The 20188-nt window shown below is 37.5% G+C and overlaps 2 protein-coding genes across 7 annotated transcripts in view; both read right to left on the bottom strand.

Annotated features, from left to right (window-relative positions):
- LOC119253132 (olfactory receptor 12D2-like) overlaps positions 1-20188 on the bottom strand; it is a 53530-nt gene that overhangs the window by 6488 nt on the left and 26854 nt on the right. For 3 of the 6 annotated variants that reach the window (XM_037520778.2, XM_054698452.1, XM_054698453.1), the window contains one exon: positions 11134-11226. The gene's annotated coding sequence lies outside the window, so the exon portion shown is untranslated. Of the gene's footprint in view, positions 1-11133; positions 11227-13323; positions 13538-20188 lie in introns of all 6 variants that reach the window. The other 3 variants (XM_054698449.1, XM_054698450.1, XM_054698451.1) reach the window with 3 other exon arrangements.
- LOC119251093 (olfactory receptor 24-like) lies at positions 7421-8344 on the bottom strand. Its single transcript, XM_037518588.1, has one exon. The coding sequence runs from the start codon at positions 8342-8344 to the stop codon at positions 7421-7423; it is 924 nt and encodes a 307-aa protein (XP_037374485.1).

Here is a 20188-nt window from a genome sequence, read left to right as displayed (position 1 = left end):
ATTTACAATAGCTAATATATGAAAACAACTTAAATGCCCCAAAACAGATAACTGTATCAAGAAGATGTGGTATATATGCACAATGAAATACTACTCAGCAGTCAAAAAAGATAAACTCATGCCATTCACAGCAACATGGATGGAGCTAGAAAGGATTATGCTTAATGAAGTAAGTCAGAAGAAAAAGAAAAATATCAGATGGTTTCACTAGAAGAGGATCATGGGGAAATCATGCAAGGGATCAGAAAAAAAAAAGTCAAAACTAGCAGGCAACTATAAATCAGAGACATTCAGCAGGGGAGGGAGAGGAATCAAAATGGGAGGGAAGAGCACAAGAGTCTCTCTGGTGATGGTTCCCAGGTGTCTTGATGGTGGGCATTTTATGTTAACACCTGAGAGGAGAAATTAAACATTCCACAAAAATGAAAAAATGATGTAAAAATATATAAATAAAAATGAAAAAAATATTTAATATGAAAAAATAATTTCTGCAACTTGGAAAAATAAATGCAACCCCAAGCCCAACTTCCCAGAGATAGTCATTATTAGTTTCATGGTCCCTATTCCATAAGGCCTCTTCCAGTATATGTGTCCTTCCTAAGACTATAAGCCCATGGATTATTTTGAATTCTTCCATCCCTGCTTTGTCTCAAAAATCTATGGATTACTCTTATGGAAGATAAAGGAAACCATAAGCCCAAAGATGCCATCCATATTGCTTACACAGCACGTGACAGGATATTGACTTATAATGTTGTCATTTAATCAGTAGATCTTATAAGTCTGGAATTATTATCTTCACTTTTCTGCATATGAAACAACATGCATATGATTCATATGACTTGACAAAACCCAACCAGCATGTAATTGGTTGAACTGTTTTTCAAGCTCATATATGTCTGGCTCAAAAGCCTATGCTCTGTCCACACTTTATGGTGAGTTATATCTTCTTGTCTCTTTGAAAAATGGGAATCCTAGAGGATTAACTCTAGGATATGGCAAGGAAGGGAGGGTGAATATGACTCAGGGTGTGTAGGGAGGGTAATGAAGTGTATGTCTTATGGTGCAGCATTAAGTGAAGGAATTTTGGGGAGCAGCACTTCCTGCAGAAGAGCCTTGATATCCTTCCTTCCCTGGCCTTGCGTGTGGACAAGCAAGAGCTTGAGGTTTTGACATTTGAACATCTTGAGGCAAAATCAGGATGGGAGAAGTAAAGAAATATTCAGTGGTGTGAGGAATATTTAGCTCCAATTGCTGCAGTGACTCCATATTTTCTCATTGAAACAATTCTTTGCGAGACCATTCACTCTCAGACTGTAGCTGACTGTCTTTGAAGATACTGGTCTAGGAGTTGATCTGTTGGTAAGTTCACCAGATTTAGGATGTGCAGTCTCATCAACTTAAGAGAGGGTGATTGTGAGCCCTCTGTCCAACACTGGAGGAATTCTGCCAGCTCAAGAAAATACAGTCTTCAGCATAGTCAAGGTGATTACCTGCCTGTCACTGAAAGCAGGAACATGGTAGAGGACAAGACTGTGCTAGACCAGCAGGGGAGAGAAGTACCTTTCCTCAAAGATCATGACTTCAAAATTTTTTAAAAAGGTTTATTTATTCATGCATATAAGAACTGGGGTACAGGCCAGATGCGTGGAAGGGTGACAGGATTCACTAGAGACAGAATGGGGAACAGAACAGGCAGACTGACTGAAATACAATGCTGAGGGGAGCAGTGGGCGAGATTTGAGAGGTCTGCCATGCCATGTGGGTATCTCAGCGGTCAGCTGGAATTGAACCTGCACTGCAGAGGCTGCAGACAGCTTCATGGCTCTGCACTCAATGACCTGCACCACCAGGGAGGCCCATGACTTGAAAATTTCACAGTAATACAGTTTCAAATGTTTGGTGATTATGTTTCCCTAACCATTTAAAATGCAACTAGAGTTCAGAAAGTTAGTGGCGCCTCTTTTTCACTTCCTTCACTGAAGCTGGAATGATTTCAGAGCCATTTAAGCCTGAAATTACATAGCCTCACATATTCAATTACTGGAACCCTGAGCCCATATATCTTTGGAAGGGGTGCTTACAATAGGGGCCTCTCCTTGCAACACTTAAGACATTCCAGAGATAAAAGGGTTAAAATCAATTGCCTCCAACTTGAACCAGGGAGTGAAATGACTGAAGTTCATGGTCCTTAAACAGTATCTAAGTTCCACTGAACCATCACATATAACCATTCCAAAAAGTCCAGTATAGGTTCTGTGAGAGAACTGCCAATCCAGAGGCCTTTAAACATTTTCCCAAATAGAGTCCATACATAACCTGTAAGGTGTCAGGTACACATCTCCAAGGTTCACTATGTTCAACTATTATCTTCCAAAGTTTATAGACTGGAAATTTGAATCCTCTCTGCAATGCACAGGAAGGACAATATCTTCAGCACCACAGAGGCAGGGAGTGCTAAGATGGTTCTCAAACTTTGTTTGCTCTCTGCCCATTGCATGCATGTTTTGGGTTGAAGAATTTGATTATTTTTCTTTATAAGGTGAGTTGAGAAAGAACTAAAGAGTTTATTTTTTGTTTTTTTATTATTGTTATTATTTTTTAAATTTTAAATATTTTTTTATATCATTTTTCATTTTTGCACAATGTATGCATTTTCATCTTGGTTATAGTCCCCATACAATTCCCACCCCCCCTTGTTTTGATCATACTCCCTCTTTGAATACCTGGGGGGTGATAGTAGGATTCTAGTTAGTGTCTACACTTACTTTCTCTCTGAGTCACTCATCAGGGAGGACAGAGGTTTCAGTCAGCTCTGAAGGTGGTAGGTGGATCAGATGGCAGCAATTGTGGTAGGACAGTCAGAATGGAGGTTTAGCCACTTGTGTGAATATGTGGGGTGGGGATTGTGGGTTACTCTGTGTTTTTGAAACCATAGGTTTCCCACCTCTCTGTGGTTCCAGACCAGACTCTATGCTCTGTGCGCTTTCAGTACACGCACAAAGTCAGTATCAATAAGCCCAGTGTATTGTCTTCATTCTTTTCACTGGGCACCCAGCTTGTGGACAGCACCCAAACTCCTCAGTTATTTCTCCTCAGTCAAGGGTGTGCGCTTCCTCAATGTATAGTTCTCCTCTCCCCAGGGTGGCTGGCTGTGTGGTAGCACTGAGTAAGGTAATCTCCTGGCCCTAACTACAGTCTGTAGGTGTTTCCATCTCTCCTGATACAGTTTGTGCAGGACTCCGATGTGTCCAATTTCATCCCAAGGTAAGAAACTCCCTGGGGGTAGTGCCTGTCTGTTTAACTTAGATGATCATTTCTGTAGCAAATCAGGAAGTTCCAATGATGCTGCCTTGGTTCTGTTTCCTTTCTTCTTGAGCAATGATCAGAACTTGCCATGCCTTTGTTTTCTCATAGGTTTGAGTGAATGCATGTTATTATAGGAATTTGGATTCTGTTATCTTATTCTGAAAAATATAGGTTTTTGCAGTAGAAGGCATTTAAATTTCAGAGGAATCATCTTGAGCTTTGAATGGCTTCATTGTATCTTTGCTATTATGGATCTATGACAAATCCAGGGTTTTTGCAAGCCCTACTTTGGCACAGTCCTTTCCAGTTTTTGTCTTTTCTGTGGACATTGTTGGTATTGGTTTTATATTTTGTTAGGCCAGGCTCTGGGCATATGTCACTCAAAGATGTGGAATTAGCTCTAAAATCTTAGTTTTTCAGTGTCTCAGCTGGATGCAGTGATATTATGGTGGTGTTAATGAAATTTCCCCAATTCAGCATGGTCAGAACTGCACATTGTCCTCTTCCATGTGCCCTACTTTTACTACCAGTGTGGTTTTCATTTTTATTAGTTTTTGTCCTTGGTAAATATCAAGTAATGTTCCCTTTTACTTTAACAATCTGCCTATTAGTCACATCCACAGACTTCCCATTCAAATGTACGTGTGGGTCCCGACCTGCAGCTCCCTCCTTTCTAATGCCCCTTACACCAGATTCCATCTGCTTCATCTGCTCCAAATTAGCTCGTTATTTTTTCTCAAATAAGTGAAACTGCCCATGTTCCCCCCATTCCCCCATGAACTTCATTTCTTTGGGTGAATTATTATCTGCCAATAATAATTATTTTCAAAATAATTACTGAACATACACTATGAGAAGACACTAAGTTAAATATGTGAAGAAAGTATAACTCTATATGATCCAGGAAGAAAATCTGGGCTGAGAATTGGTTAGATGCAGATGATGAACAAAGAATCTAGTCTGAAAATCTCAGGGTTACTCTTGTTAGCAAGGGCCCTACTAACCATTGGAATGAGAGCTGTTTTCCTAAATAAGATTACTCATCAGGTGTTTGATTATACCCTCCAACGCATAGTGTATAATAACATGAAATGTAGGGAGTGGCACAAAGAAACATAATGAATATACTGTGTCTTGACACTGCTGTGCATAGTATAATTAGGGACAAACTGGACAAAGAATGACTGAACTAGTCAAAGTGCATTGTTTTTACAATACAGTGTAATGAATCCTTTTTCCTAATCACTCTTTAAGGGTATATATATGTGAAAGAAGAATCTATTCTTTGAAAGATGCATAGATCACTATTTTTGCAGAACAAATGTTATAAATAAAACTTAAATAGGAATTTTTTTATCTTATTAAGAAAATCAAGACATCTATTGTTGTTTATCTGTCAATCTTCAGCCATGACTACTAAATATATGCAGACATTCTTGAATATAACACAAACCCACAAAAAAAATGAGTGTTAAAGTAAAGAGGAGGAACCACATAGAGCAGGTTCCTACTCTCTTACCAGTGATATTGGTACTGGTGGCATTGATGGGGACAGTAGAAAAGATGGCAAGTTGTGTGGTGACACTGATGACAACAGAGGTGGTATTGACTATATGTAAGGTTGATTAGGCCACAAATAGAAATGGAAATGGTGATCATAATGGTAGAAGAGATGGCAATGGTTGATCAAGTTTCAATGATATCAGTGTTAGAAGATAATTTAAAGAACAGCTAATCCAGACATCCTTAGGTTAGTGTGTGTACACACACACACACACACACACATATCAATATATATATATACACCAATTTGTGAATACAAGCATTTTTTTCCTTCCACTAGTCACTGAATAGCAGTGGATAGCACAGAACAACAACATATCAAGGAGTGTGTGTGCATATATATCATTCACATCTCTCTCTGTGTGTATTTATATAGATATATCTAAGGATGCATTGAATTTATCTCTTCTTTAAATTTCCTCCTAATACTCATAACACTAATAATAATTTTATTGGAATTTGATCATCTCTTGCCATCACTACAACCATTTTGATCATTTTTGCCATTTTTATCAGTAGTTTAATCATCATTCTTTATAGATCATATATGTGATATATCTCATATAAGTTATTATCATAAGTTCTTATATATGATTTATGTATATATCTCATATATACGAGGCTGAGTGGGTCTAAGAATCTTGTTTGCCTGATCTATTTCTATATTTCAATGTAGTGGTGAGTGATTTTTCCCAAAGTGCATGTTTATGAGGATTATTCTTTTTTGAAGAAAAGCTTTATGTCACTATAAAGAATTAGATCAAGTAGCAAAATTATATGGGCAAACATAACTCATGGTCATTACTACAGAATCAATCAATGTAATCAAAAATTACTTTTATGACAATGACATAATGACAACAAACAGGTAATTTATGACAAGTATTTTGTAGACAAATTGTTTTTCCTTTGCATACAAAATACACTGCAGAATTCTCAAGAAAATACATGACTATATATGGACTATCTGTTAGGGAAGAGGACAATCAGGTTCCCTTCAGGTTTAGTTTATACTCTAATTTCTAATGGTAATCTCTTCTGAATTATTCAGTTTATCCTGAAATACACAAGATAGTTTACTGTATAGTGAAATGTTAAAAACTAATTGGATAATTTACATTACAGTATGGAAATTATAACTACAATGCATTTGTTTGATAATTTCAGTACTAAAAATATAAATGTCAGCAATTGAGATTTTTCAGAGATATACTTAATATATAACAAACATTTTTAAAGTCAGAAAATTATCATTTTTTTCATATTTTTCTATACTTTCTTATTCAGTGTACCATAATATCTTAAATAATAATTCCAAAATAACTGATGTTTCTTCTCAAATAAAAGTTGCCTTGACATACTGATCAATTGTTGGTACTTGTTTATGTCTGAATGTATTTTTTGTCTCTACATTTACACCCATAAGCAGACACAATAAAATCATAGATTATAGTACAAAGAAACTTTATGTGAAATTGTTCTTCTTGTTTATATGTAAACCTTCATTACAGTTATGATTAGGAGCTTGAAGGGAAGAGAAATACTATAAAGATAAAGAAAGGTAGAATTCTAATTTACAATTTTACACTAAGAGCCACTGTATTGTATTACTTTACACTATGGTTACTGTGTTGCATCACAGAATGTTGCAGAAACCCCAAGAGAATTTTTTTCCTGATCACAATTTTACATGAGGGAACTGAATTTCTGAGTGATCAAATAACATGAACAAGGTCACATAATTAAGTGATATAGAAAAAGTGAGGAGGGAATCAGAAAATGATATAAGAAGCATGACAAGAAAGTCAAAGCCATGGTGGTAAACAACAGGGAAGCAAGTTAGAAGATCTAATAAGGTTTTTTAAACCTGATATTTGATGGAGGACCATAAGTGCCTTGGTGGTGGGTATGGTGAGGTAACATATATCTAAAAAGGTGGGATCCTATATTTCTGAATCATACAATGTTGTAGACCAATTTTACCTTAATATAAAATATTAAACATTAAAAAGAAGACTGAATAGTAACAAAAAAGAAGAAAAAATTAAGCAGCCTGACTCATTCATTTAATGACTTTGAAGAATAAGATCATCTGATTGTGATATCAGACTACCACATTGCAGAGTTCCTTCTGAAGACTTAATTTCCACCACTCACGGACAAATGAACTTTGGAACCAATCCAAAAGTGTCACCACAACAGGCCCAACCTTGGACAAAAACTTCCCTATATCCTGATCCTGTTGTTACATGCTGGGATTCCCCTTGACTGTATGCCCCAAGAATATATAGAAGTCTTCCTGATTAAAAAAATATCTAATTCATTGGCAAAATGTCATCAAAAGGAAAGTGCCTACAACTTTCCCAGTGCTAACTTCAAATCAAGCAGTTCTGGATGGTATACACTAATAAAAAGAAAACTTGATTAGTTGGTTTGGTTCTGCACTTATCGATGCAGTCTCCAATTTTTACTCATTTTAACATGTCTGGCACTGTTCTATGTTCTTAAATAATAATTCATTTTTAACCCATGGAGATGATATCTAATCTCAAGAACTCTCTATGCCCAAAACCCTCTTCAGAGAACTCTTCACATCTTTATTTCTCAGACTATAAATGAAAGGGTTGAGAGTGGGTGTCACCAGGGTGTACATGGCAGATGCAACAAGCTCACCTGTTGAGTGAGAATTTGATGGGGGTTTCAGGTAGGTGGCAAAAACTGTAGTATAGAATAGGATGACCATGGAGAGATGGGAGCTGCATGTAGCCAGGGCTTTCTTTTTCCCCTGTTTTGATGGGACCCTGGCTACCGCCAGGAAAATATGAGCATAAGAACTTGTGATGCAAAGGAGAGGACTGATTCCTAAAAACCCTGCCAGAATCATCACCAGTTCTTCATTAAGAAGGGTATCAGAACAAGAAAGTTGAAAAAGTGGACCAAAGTCACAGAAAAAGTGGGGAATCTCTTGGTTAGTATAGAAATACAACTTAGATAGCAATAGTATATGGATCAGAGAGACAGAGTGAGCCACTCCCCATGAACAGCCCACCAGCAGTATGCATCTGCATGGAGTCATTAGCAGTGAATAGTGCAGTGGATGACAGATGGCAGCATAGCGGTCAATAGCCATGGCAGTCAAAAGCAGATTGTCCATATCAGCAAAAACAGCGAAGAAATATAATTGGGTCAGACATCTAGAGAAAGAGATGAATCCATTGCTGGTCCACAGATTCTCCAGCATTTGGGGGGCTGTGGTGGTGGTGAAGCAAAGATCCACCAGGGAGAGCTGACTGAGGAAAAAGTACATGGGCGTGTGGAGGTGGACGTCAAAAGCAATAGTAATCAGAAGAAGCAAGTTCCCTAGGAGGCACAGCAAATAGATAGCCAGGAAGAGGCCAAACAGGAACTTCCCTTTTTCTGGGTCACTGGACAGCCCCAAGAAGACAAAGTCAGGTGTCTTGCTGCAGTTCATGTTGGATCTTTGTGTGCTGTAAGAAAGAAATGAGCAGAAGGATGAGTCCTTCACTATCATACTGATGTAGATAGTGTCTTGGATCTCACCTCTTGGTACTGAGTTTGCCTTATCCTAAGCAATGTGAGGAATGAATAAAAGGAAGTAAAATGGCAATGGGATTTTATAGAGAGGATGGTCTAAGTGAGACAGCACAGAGGTGGTGGAATGAAGGGTATGAGAGTAGCTTCCTGGAGTTGTTTAGGTGTATCAGTTTTTTTAATTAAAAATTTGTGTTGTTGGATGGTATCATTGTTTAGAAATATGTTTTAACTACAAGGGTCTGTGTTTTTTTTAATGCAGTGGCTGCATCTTAGTACTCAGCTTAGTGTGTGGCACACAGTGGCAGCTCAATAAATGCTCTTACCCATCTGCACAATCACTACTCTAGTTCAGGTTTGTTGATGGTCGGAGTACTCTTACCCTTCTAACTGGTTTAATATGCCCCCTCGTGCCCATCCAATATGTTCACCACACTGCCAACAGAGCAATTGTCTCAAAAAAGAAAGCTAGTTGTCTTTCTTATTTGTTTAAAAATAGGTCTCTGGAGAATGTTTGGTCTTGTAAAAACACAAAAATCTCTACCATGTCTAAGAAGGCTCAATGTGTTTTGATATAAAAGTGTCTCAGCGGCTCATCTTACACCACAATCCACTCATTTACTGCTCCTTGGCCACATTCCCTCATACGAGTCATATTTCTTTCATTCACTTTAGTCACTTCTTTTCATCTTCCAACCTCAGATCAACTAGTAACTTTCTTTTTTTTTAAATTTTTTTAATATTATATAGTATTTATTTATTTTTTTTACTTTAATCTACAATTTATTTATTTATTTATTTTTTAAAAATAAAATTTTTTATATTCCCCATACAATTGCAACCCCCTTATTTTGACCCCAATCCCTCCCCTCCCCGCCCCCCATCCCCCATAGAGTGTCTCTGGTTCATAGTTTTTTGTTGATTTTGATTTTCACTTTCTTATAGTTATTCATTTTCCTGGTCCCTTATTAAGTTTTCTAGATTCCTGGTATGAGTGAGACCATCCGGTATTTTTCTTTTTCTTTCTGGCTTATTTCGCTGAGCATGATCCCTTCCAGCTCCATCCATGCAACTAGTAACTTTCTTAAGGGTGTTTTCCTTGTCTCTTTTATATGCTATCTTAGACCATCATAGGATTTCTATAGTTGTAACACAGATAATATAATTAATCTTATTTTGATTACTTATTTATTTTAATATATTTATTTAATGTTAGAATTCCTTAAAAAGTCATAAGGTACATTATGGCAGAAATTGTATCTAGCTTTCCTCTCCATTAAATTCCTAGTGTTTGGAAACAAAGAATGGTAAATACAAAAAATTCTATATTATGAAAAAATAAAGATGTTTAAAAACAAAAATAAATAAATAAAATTAGTGATGGCATAAAAAAAGAAGAGTAAATGTTCACAATGTAGACTGAAGGCACAAGAGGGCAGTATATTGCTCTCCTTTTCAACATTTTACGAATAAAAATTTATTCTTACAAATAGTCTCCTACTGATATGAGTTGAAAACATTGATTTATCCATTTCGTTCTTCCTTCAAATTTGTGATATAATACTTTTTTTCCCTACAATATGGTCTTCATATCAGTGTCTTTCCACATTTACCTTATTTGGATTTTTTTTTCTCAACTAGCACCCAGATTATTTTATTAACTTCTTTCTACTTATAATGATTCATGTTGCAAGCAATTTCAGTAATTGTACAACTTTCTGCTTTTGACCTGACTTTCCCTTGCTCAAATACCCCTAACATCATGTTTCCTATTGCACTATTTACACCCATATGTGTCTGGCTATCAAAAATATCTACACCTGGAACATGCTGTCTAAAAAACATGATTTCCCACTACTCACTAGCATTCAATCCCCTCTCTCCTTTGATCACTTTATAGTTACAAGATTATGTTAATTTCTGCTCTTACTACATTAACCCCCAGTCCTTTTCTATCCAGATGTCTTTACTTCCTCACTTAAATACTAGCAGGCGAAGTCTCAGTTAAATTTTTACTCTCTTCACAACCATATTTTCTCAAGTATTCTATCCCTTATTTTATAGATATTTTATGAAATATATATGTGTAGAATGATCCTTAAGATTATTGACTGAAGTTGTTTTTAAAAAAATAATATAAAGTTTTTCTCTTATTAATTATTCTATACTTATCTCGAGAGTAGGAATCATGTTCTCTATTTAAAAGTTCTTTATAGCACTGACCAAAGAGTGGAGCACTGGGTCTGGCCCAAGGATTACTATTTAATGGCTATTCTCAAATAATAGGACACATTTTTCTCTTCTTTTCAATTTATTTATTAACTGTGAATAAACTCCCTGTTTCTAATAATTTTTAAATGTTCCCATGGGTACCTGACTTACGATAAAAGGGAAAATTATTTCCTCATTTTGCAGAACATTTTTGAATACTTGAGAACAGAGTTTCTTAAATTTTTAATATGCTTAAGGATTAGTGGGGCACAATAATTTTCATTTACAGCATGCAGTAACTTTAGCTGATGCTGACACTTACTGTTTGCCGAAGAGAAATCAAAAGATAGTGCATCCTATCAACCATACTGCTATCTATTTTTATTTCTAACTTTTTTCACTTGGAAACTGTAAGATTCCCCGACAACAAGGTTAATGCTTCTGTTATTCCTTTATCTTTTCAGAACAAGACTTCCTTCAGCTCCTATGTGGTCATACCTCTCACTTTCTCACGTTTTCTCCTGGTTGGATCTTTTTGATGATTTTGCTTGAATAACCTCACAGTTTTATATTCACCTCCTGGAAGTTTACCTGGAAAATAAAGATTATGTAGTATCTCAAATAAGGTCTGGCAAATATCTGAGGTTAGATAATATTTCAGCATGACAGTATATAAGGACCTAACAACCTAAAGTTTCTGACTCAGGTGGATAATATTCTAATATCCTAATGGGTCTTCACAGTCTTCAGCCACTTCCCCACTACTCTGCCTTTGTGACAAATCCTTCAAAAAGTTTATTGTCTCTATCACTTATTGTCCATTCATGGCTCTCCAAAGTCATTGCTTCACCTTCTGGCTCCTTTAAATCTTCTTCAATCAAGTTTTGGCCCTTATAGTTCTGCTGAAGTCACTTTTTGATGTCAAAGTTCAACTTTTATGCTTTACGCTACTTGACTACTTTTTAATATGTTAAGTTCTTTTCTTATTGAAGCAACATTAGTTTGCAACTCTGTATATAATTCAGAAGTATAGTTTCATACCACTTCAGATATATGTTGCTATACCACACCCACCACCCATAGTCCTCTTATTACTACAAAGTAGTTGATTCCTTTTTAAAAAAAATCTTTTTAAAAAAAAATCCTTGTTTGTTTTTTCACAATATAGGATTTATCCTCTCAGATGTGGTCACCATGCTTTTCCCATCACCAAAGTACCCACAGTCCTCCACCACACTCCACTGTATTCTTCTCCCCATCTCTAATCTCCCTTCACCTCTCCTCCCTTCATGACTGTCTCAGATCTTCAGTGTATTTCTAAGGATCGATCTTACAGTTTGACTTTGATCCTTTGTCAAATATTTTCTTTCCCTTGCTTTCAGAATACCAACCACATGTTCTTGGGTTCCTAGGGGTTTCATTGGAGACTCATTTTTGGTTTCCTTGGCTCATTTCTCCTCTTCTTATTATTGAACTTTGGACTTCTCTATATTCTAGTTCAGTGTTTGAAATGTCTATAAAAACATAGCTTTTAATTATATCTTTAAGCTTATAATTCAACAAAAACAAAGTAAACAATCCAGTAAAAAAATCAGGCAAAAGAGCTAAAAATATAATTTTCCAAAGAGGAAAAAATTGCTCAACATCACTTGTCATCAAGGAATTGTAAATCAAAACCACAATGAGATACCACATCATAGCAGTGAAAATGGCCCGTATTAATAAAACTGGCAACAACAAATGATGGCAAGGATGTGGAGAAAAAGGAACCCTCTTACACTGCTGGTGGGAGTGCAAACTGGTCCAACCACTGTGGAAAGCTATGTGGAAGATTCTTAAAACACTAAAAGTGGATGTATCATATAATCCAGCAATTCCACTCATGGGGAAATCACTAATTTGAAGGGAATCTTGCACTTCCCACTGCTCATTGCAACACTATTTACAATAGCTAAGATATGGAAACAACCAAAATGACCCAAAACAGATGACTGGATCAAGAACATGTGGAATATATACTCAATGGAATACATTCAACAATCAAAAAAGATAAACTCATGCTATTTGCAGCAACATGGCATGGATGGAGCTGGGAGGGATTATGCTTAGTGAAATAACTCAGAAGGAAAAAGAAAAAAATATCGGATGGTTTCACTTTTAGGAGGAATGTATAGAAACTGAACAAGGGGTCAGAAAAAAAGACAGAACTAGCAGGCAAACTATAAATATGAGACATGCAGCAGAGGAAGGGAGGAGTCAAAACAGGGGAGGGAATAGAACAAGAGACTATGATGATGGTTAATGGGTGATATGGTGGTGGGAATTTTATGGGATGACACCCAAGAGGAGAAATCAAACATTGTACAAAAGTGAACAACAATGTTAAAAAAATAAATTTAAAAAGTATATCTTTAATTCCATATTTAAAGATATATATTTAGCTTCTGCTAGATATATCTATTAGCAGTTTTACATGTAAATTACTTCTTACAACTGGACTGATTTACATACTGTTTTGGAAACAGAGAACTAACTTCCAACTCCCCCCATTTCCCACCCCCCAGTGCAATACTTCCATCCCCTATGATCCACTCTAAAATCCAAGCCCATTATGGATGCATCAAATTCACACTTACTTCCTGGATTTCCTCATTTCTACCCCATCAATATGACCTTAGAAATACTTACTCTACCTAATGATCCTCTTGAGCAGGAGGGAGCCTTCAGAAAATTTAAACCTTGCACCTACATTGATGAAACCATGTCCAAAGGCAGAGAAGTTGTCTGGAAGCAAAGCATTATCAGTCTTCATATCTCTTGAGGCCAGGAAGGATTTGCTTGCTTTAGAAATCTTTGCTGGCCTTGGAGACTCAGTTCCCAGAGTTATTCATTAGTGTCAAATCTGGATGTGTTTTCCATTGAGAAAAAAATTGAAAATGGCATTGCAAAATAAAATCAACAATCAGACAGAAGTGTAATGTTAACATTGAATTGGAAATGAGATAAGAAAGATTACTTAAAACTCATAACCTCTCTAGCTACTGCTCTGTCTCCTTAAGCCAGAATAGCCTAAAATGGTAGATAATCTCCATTTATTGAAACTTTCTCACTAGGAACTACGGATATTGATATATATATTTTTGAGTAACTCTCTTTTAAATAACTACATATAGAAATATGCAGGCAGTGCGTACGCCATATATTTTTGGATATCTGACAGGTATCTCAATTTTTATTCTATTCAAAAGAGAAATTTTGTTTCAATCTCTTCATTCCTCCGTAGTTCTGTTTTTCTTTGTAATCATGTTACTTCATTTAGAAATGTTACTATAAATATTCTCAAATTAAAGTACATATACATTGAGTGAAAAGTTAATATTGTGTCATATTAATTTTTTCTCATTCTTTTTTTATTTTATTGAATTTATTTATTTATCTTCTTTCATCGTTGTTCATTTTTGAACTATATTTGATTTGTCCCTTCTGGTGTAGCCTCCACTACCATAGCAACTGTGATCCATCACCATAGTCCCTTGTGGTCTTCTATCTCCTATTTTTGACCCTCTCTTCCCTTCCCTTGCTGTATGTCTTAAATCTATGCAAGTTTTGTCTTTTTCCTGAACCTTTGTTTGGTTTCTCTATATTCCAAATATAAATGAAACCATCTGGTAATTATCTTTTCCTTCTGAATTCTTTTGCTTAGAATAAACACTTGCAGTTCCATTCATGTTGCTGCAAATGGCATGGCTTTATCGTTTTTGATCTCTGAGTAGTACTCCACTGTGTATATAAACTAAGTCTTTATTTATCTGTTTTGGGACATTTGGGTTGTGTCTGTATCTTAGCTATTTTAAATAGTACTGCAACAAATATAGGAGTGCAAGTTTCCTTTTGAATTAGTGTTTTGGTGTTCTTTGTGTAGAGTCCTAGGAATGGAAATATTAGATTATATAGTAGATCCATTTTTAGTGTTTTGAGGAAACTCCACACAGCTTTCCAGAGTGGCTGAACTACTTTACATTCCCACAAGCAGTGAAAGAGGCTTTCTTTTTCACTTCATCCTAGCCAGCAATTTCTGTTTCCAGTTTTTTTTTTTTTTATAATACAGATTATTCTCACAGGTATGAGATGGTATCTTATTGTGATTTTCATTTACTTACCCTGATAATAAGTGATATTGAACATTTTTTCATTCTCCTGTTGGCCATTTGCATTTCTCCTCTATAGAAGTATCTTTTTAGCTCTTCTGTTTATTTTTTTGACTGGGTTGTATGCTATGTATGTATGAGTTGTGTGCGCTCTTTGTAGATTTTTGATATCAGTCATTTATCTGTCATATAATGTGAAAATATTTTCTCCCATTCAGTAGGATGTTTCTTTGTTTAGGTTACTGTCTCTTTTGCTGTACAGAAGATTTTTAGTTTAATGTAGTCTCAGCTATTTATCTTCTCCTTCATTTTCTTTGCTTCTGGAGATGAGTCCTTAAAAATGTTTCTGAGATTTATGTCATGAAGTGTTTTCCCTGTTTTCTTTTATATATGTATGGTTTTAGGTCTTATATTGAAATCTTTTCCATTTTGAGTTTTTTTTTTTTTTTGTGTGTGTGTGTATGATATGAGATAGTCTAGTTTCATTCTTTTGCATATGGCAGTTCAGTTTTTCAGAATCAGTTTTCCGTGTATATGTTTGCTCCATTGTCATAGATTAGTTGACCACATATTGGTGATTTTACTGCTGGGCTTTCAATTTGATTCCATCAGTCTGTGTGTCTGTTTTTATTATTATGTTATGTAGTATAGTTTGAATTTGGGAGTGTAAGACCTCCATTTTCTCCCATTTTCATCAGGATAGCTTTGGCTGTTCAGGTTTTTTTGTGATTCCATATGAATTTCAGCAATATTTGTTCCATTTATTTGATGAATACCATTGAGATTTTTATTGGAATTGCACTGAATCTGTAGATTCCTTCTGATAACATCATCATTTTGATAGTGTTAATTCTTCCAACCATGAGCAGGGAATGTTTTTTCTATTTCTTTATGTCTTCTATTTCTTTTAGCAGTGTTTTATAATTTTTCTTTTGTAGGTTTTCACCTTCTTTGTTAGGTTTATTCTCAGGTATTAAATTTTTTTGGTACAATTATAAATGGGATGGTTTTCTTAATTTCTTCTTCAGATTGATTGTTTGCATATAGGAATGTTACTGATTTTTTTGTGTATTGATTTTGTAACTGATACATTACTAAACTGGTTTTGATTAGTTTTTCTGTGAATTTTTATGGAGTCTCTCTAAATATTATATCATCTGCAAATAATGATAGTTTTATTTCTTCTTTTCCAATTTGGATTCCTTTTGTTTTTCTCTTGCCTAATTGCTCTAATTAGGACTTTCAGTACTTTATTCAAAAGCAGTGGTGAGAGTGGATATCCTTATCTTTTTTTCAGATTTTTTTTTAAAGATTTATTTATTTATTTATTTATACAAGCACTGGGTACAGACAGAAGCACGGGAGGGTGAGAGAATTCACCAGAGCCAGAATGGGGAACAGAACAGACAGACCGATGAAATACACTACTGAGAGGAGCAGCGGGCACAGCAGAAGAGGTCTGCGCACCATGTGGGACCCTCGCCCAGTGGCCGGGGATCGAACCGGCGCTGATAAAGCTGCGTGCAGCTTCGCAATCCAGCGCTCAACCGCTGTGCCACTGGGAGGTCCTCTTTTTTTCAGATCTTAATGGGAAGGTTTTTAGTCTTTCGCCATTAAGAATGATGTTAGCTGTGGGTTTGTCATAGTGGCTTTTATTTTGTTTAGATAGGTCTCTTTTATCCAAATTTTTTGAGGGTTTGCAACATAAATGGATGTTGAACTTTATCAAAGTTTTTTTCTTTTTAACTTGGTTCTTTTTCCCTACATCTTCAGGATTACTGATTCATTCTTCCACTTTATTATATATCCATGGATTTCTGCAGAATTTGTTTACCTTCTCCATTGATATTTTCATATCCTGCAGGTCTTTTATTTTCTTATTCAGGGTTTCAATTTCTATCTCCTGTTCATGGAGACCATTCCTTTTCTGTTTTCTCATGTACCTGTTTATCTGTTTTCTGAGTTTTCTTGTATTTTTAAAATTCTTTGATTTTCTTAATTATGACAATCATGAATGCTTTATCTGAGAAGAAGAAAACATTTTTAGTGTCAATATTGCTAGGTTCTAAGGACTGGTTTTCTTTTTGTGGTGTATTGTTCCCCTGAGGACTTGCCTGACCATTCGTATTTTTCTTTCACCCCATTGTTTGCTTTGGGTTTGCTCTGATATAGATGGGGCATGAGTCTCAGGCTTCCTCTCCTAGTATTCTGGGTGCTTACCTCTTAGTGAGTACAGTAACTGGTGCCTTCCTTAAAGCAGACACTACCATGTGACTAGTGGTTGGGCTCTGGGATGGGTGGTGCGTGGTATCTCCAGAAGGATTCGCTGGCATGGGTCCAGGCATATAGTGTGTTGGATCCAGCTAGGGTACTGTGTGGCCTTGTAGATGGGACCAGCTGAGGGCTCCCTGGCACAGGTCTGGGTGAACAATGTGTTGGTAGGTCTAGTTGGGGTGTCTGGGTGGGCCATTATTCTCAACTATTTTTATTTATTTATTTATCTATCTATCCATTTATTTATTTATTTATTAAAAGATTTATTTATTTATTTATACAAGCACTGGGTACAGTCAGAAGCATGGGAGGGTGCGAGAATTCACCAGAGCCAGAGCAGGGAACAGAACAGACAGACGGATGAAATACACTGCTGAAGGGAGCAGTGGGCAGCAGGAGAGGTCTGCGTGCCATGCAAGACCCTCGCCTGGCGGCCCTCAACTATTTTTATTTTTCTCTTCTATTGAATCTGATCTTTCTCATTTTTCCTTTTTATTTATTTTATTTCCTTTTCTAAATGTGTGATTTGCTCATTTGTTCATTCTACTCTGAAATTTGATCTTTAGCCAGTTTAATTCTATTTAATGTGTTTTCTAAATTTGTCTGAATTTCATTCAGTCTCCTTTTGTGACCAATTTTATATATTCAGATTTTTTTGGTGAATAACACTCTTTATTCCCTGATATCCTTCCAAGATTTTGCACCTGTCTACTTGCCTTTGATAGACCTTTCTTTGGAGAGAGATCAACATGGCTGTGAAGAAATGCTATGAGTAAGGTCTCCCATATAAACAACTAATAGAGAGGAAAAGCAGCTTGTCCCTGTGAAGACTGGGACACAGAAGATAAATTGGCAAAGCTAGCAAACTGCCTGAAGAGGAAAGTTGCAATAAAAGAGGAACAGAAGAGAGGAAAACATCAGAACGCTGCTACCCTCCCCAACCCACAAAGCCAGCTCACTCCAGCCAACAGAAAGGAGAAAAAAAAACAAAAACAAAAAACCAAGAGCAAACTAGAGAACAAGGGCACAGTGAGTGGAAAGGAACTACTACAGGCACTGCACCCCCATGACCAGAACTGTGGAGCACTGTGCAGAAAGCACCCCGGAGGTGAGTGAATAGCACTAGGTAATTGCAAACTCAGTGCCATTAGAGGAAGATAAGGACTCTGTGGAGAGACCTGGAAATAGCCCAAGGCCAGCCAGGAAGCTTGTGTGGAAAAGCAGGTGTGCCCTTGAAAAGCAAACGAGGACCAGGGCCTCCCTGGTTGGGTGCGGTTGGGTGGTTGGGTGCTGGGTTGTGAAGCTGTCCGCAGCCTCTGCAGCGCCGGTGCGATCCCCAGCTGCTCCCCGGCCGCTGCTCCCGGGCCACCGAAGGAGGGTCCTACATGTTGCGGTGCAGACCGCTCCTGCCGCCCGCTGCTCCCCTCAGCAGTGTACTTCCGTCCTTCTGCCTGCTCTGCTCCCCACTCTGGCTCTGGTGAATTCTCTCACCCACCCTCCCGCGCTTCTGGCTGTACCCAGTGCTTGTATAAATAAATAAAAAAATAAATCTTTAAAAAAAAAAAAGAAAAGAAAAGCATACGAGGATCACAGCTGCAAGCTCTTCAGGCAGTTTGCTAGCTTTGCCAATTTATCTTCTGTGTCCCAGTTTTCACAGGGACCTGCCAATTTTCCTCCCTATTAATTGCTTATATGGGAGACCTTACTCATATCATTTCTTCACTGTCATTGCAACTTTCCAACTTTCCTGTGCCCGCAACCTAGGATTGTGGAGAGATGCACGCGAGCTATCACTGAGGTTAATGACCCTCACTGGGTAATCAAAAACCAGGTGCCTGGGCATGGGAGTGGGGTGCAAAAGATGCCATTTCTGTGGGCACTGAACTGGGTTACCACCCAAGTCCTGGATCTGAAGGCTTTGGAACTGAGAACCAGGGCATGAAATTCGGGGCGTGGGATCCTCATGATGGCTGGGCACAGGGCAGATACCGCATCCCCACACCGTTGAGTCACTCCACACCACCCCCACTCTGTTCCGGGAGATGGTTGGGAGGGTGGGGAAGCACAATTCTGGAAGGCTACTAAGAATGATCTCTGGCGCCAACTAGTGATGAAAACAAAATCACCAACTTCCTGATAGTTGGAAGCCAGGGATCCCAAAACCACCCTCAGGCTCTAAGAGGGGGTGTGCCATGCAAACAGAGGTGAGAAGGGAAATGAGGCATGGAGCAAGACCCCATTCTGGAATTGAGAGCTGGCCACAGAATCCTGGGAGTGGTACACTCCATAACAGTGGCACTGCACAGGATGACAGCCAGCATTTTGTATCTGAGAGCCCTGGGAATTGAGAACTAGAGTGCAGAATTCAGGGTGTGGGACCCACACAGCTGCAGGCACAGCACCAGGTGAACATGGGGGCAGACACAGCACCCAGCATGAGCAATAGCCCCTGTGTTGAGGTGATCCTCTCCCCGCCTCCATTTCTCAGAGAACCACTGGGAAAAAGCACAAGTCAGCAAGTACAGGTCTCTGGTACCATCAAATGACCAGAACAAAATCACCAACTAGCTGATTCCCTGTTGGAACTGAGTAAATACAGAGGGGGAGGGAACTGTAAGGGACAGTGGCCAGCAACACAGCCACAGCATCAACAACCTGGCAGAGTTTTGGCCTAACAGTGCTGGACTCTGTCTGTTAAACAGTTTCTGACATCCCTGAAGGAGAACTCCAAAGAGATGCCTGCCAGCACCAGTGGCACAATGTCCTGACACATAGAACTAATTAGAAAACAACCAGCAGGGAGAAAGAAAAATATAAATAACCAAGCAAGCCCACTGGGGAAAGACACACCACAAAAAGTAAAACAGTCCCCAGAGCACAACAATGACATGGAAGAACTTCTCTGCCTGTCAGATAGAGAATCAATAATCATCATGACTAAAAAATGAAGAAAATGAAAAGGAAAAAATGATATGAGACAAATAGTCAGTGAAGTGAAGAACAAAAATGAGACCTTAAGAAAGGAAATGAAAGAAATGCAGGAGATTAAAAGATTACTGGAGGAGATAAAGAATTCTGGGAAAAGCAATGAAAACAGTATCAATGATTGACTTTTCTTAATCTGCGTAGCA

The sequence above is a fragment of the Talpa occidentalis genome, unplaced genomic scaffold (assembly GCF_014898055.3).
Source record: "Talpa occidentalis isolate TD23 unplaced genomic scaffold, MPIMG_talOcc4v2.1 talOcc4.2, whole genome shotgun sequence".
Classification (NCBI taxonomy): Eukaryota; Metazoa; Chordata; class Mammalia; order Eulipotyphla; family Talpidae; genus Talpa; species Talpa occidentalis.
The sequence above is the reverse complement of the archived record's forward strand: the minus strand, read 5'-3'. Positions and strand labels throughout refer to the sequence as shown.

Excerpts from the sequence above, each read along its gene's own strand:
- LOC119251093 (XM_037518588.1), bottom strand. The coding sequence starts at position 8,344 with ATGAACTGCAGCAAGACACCTGACTTTGTCTTCTTGGGGCTGTCCAGT.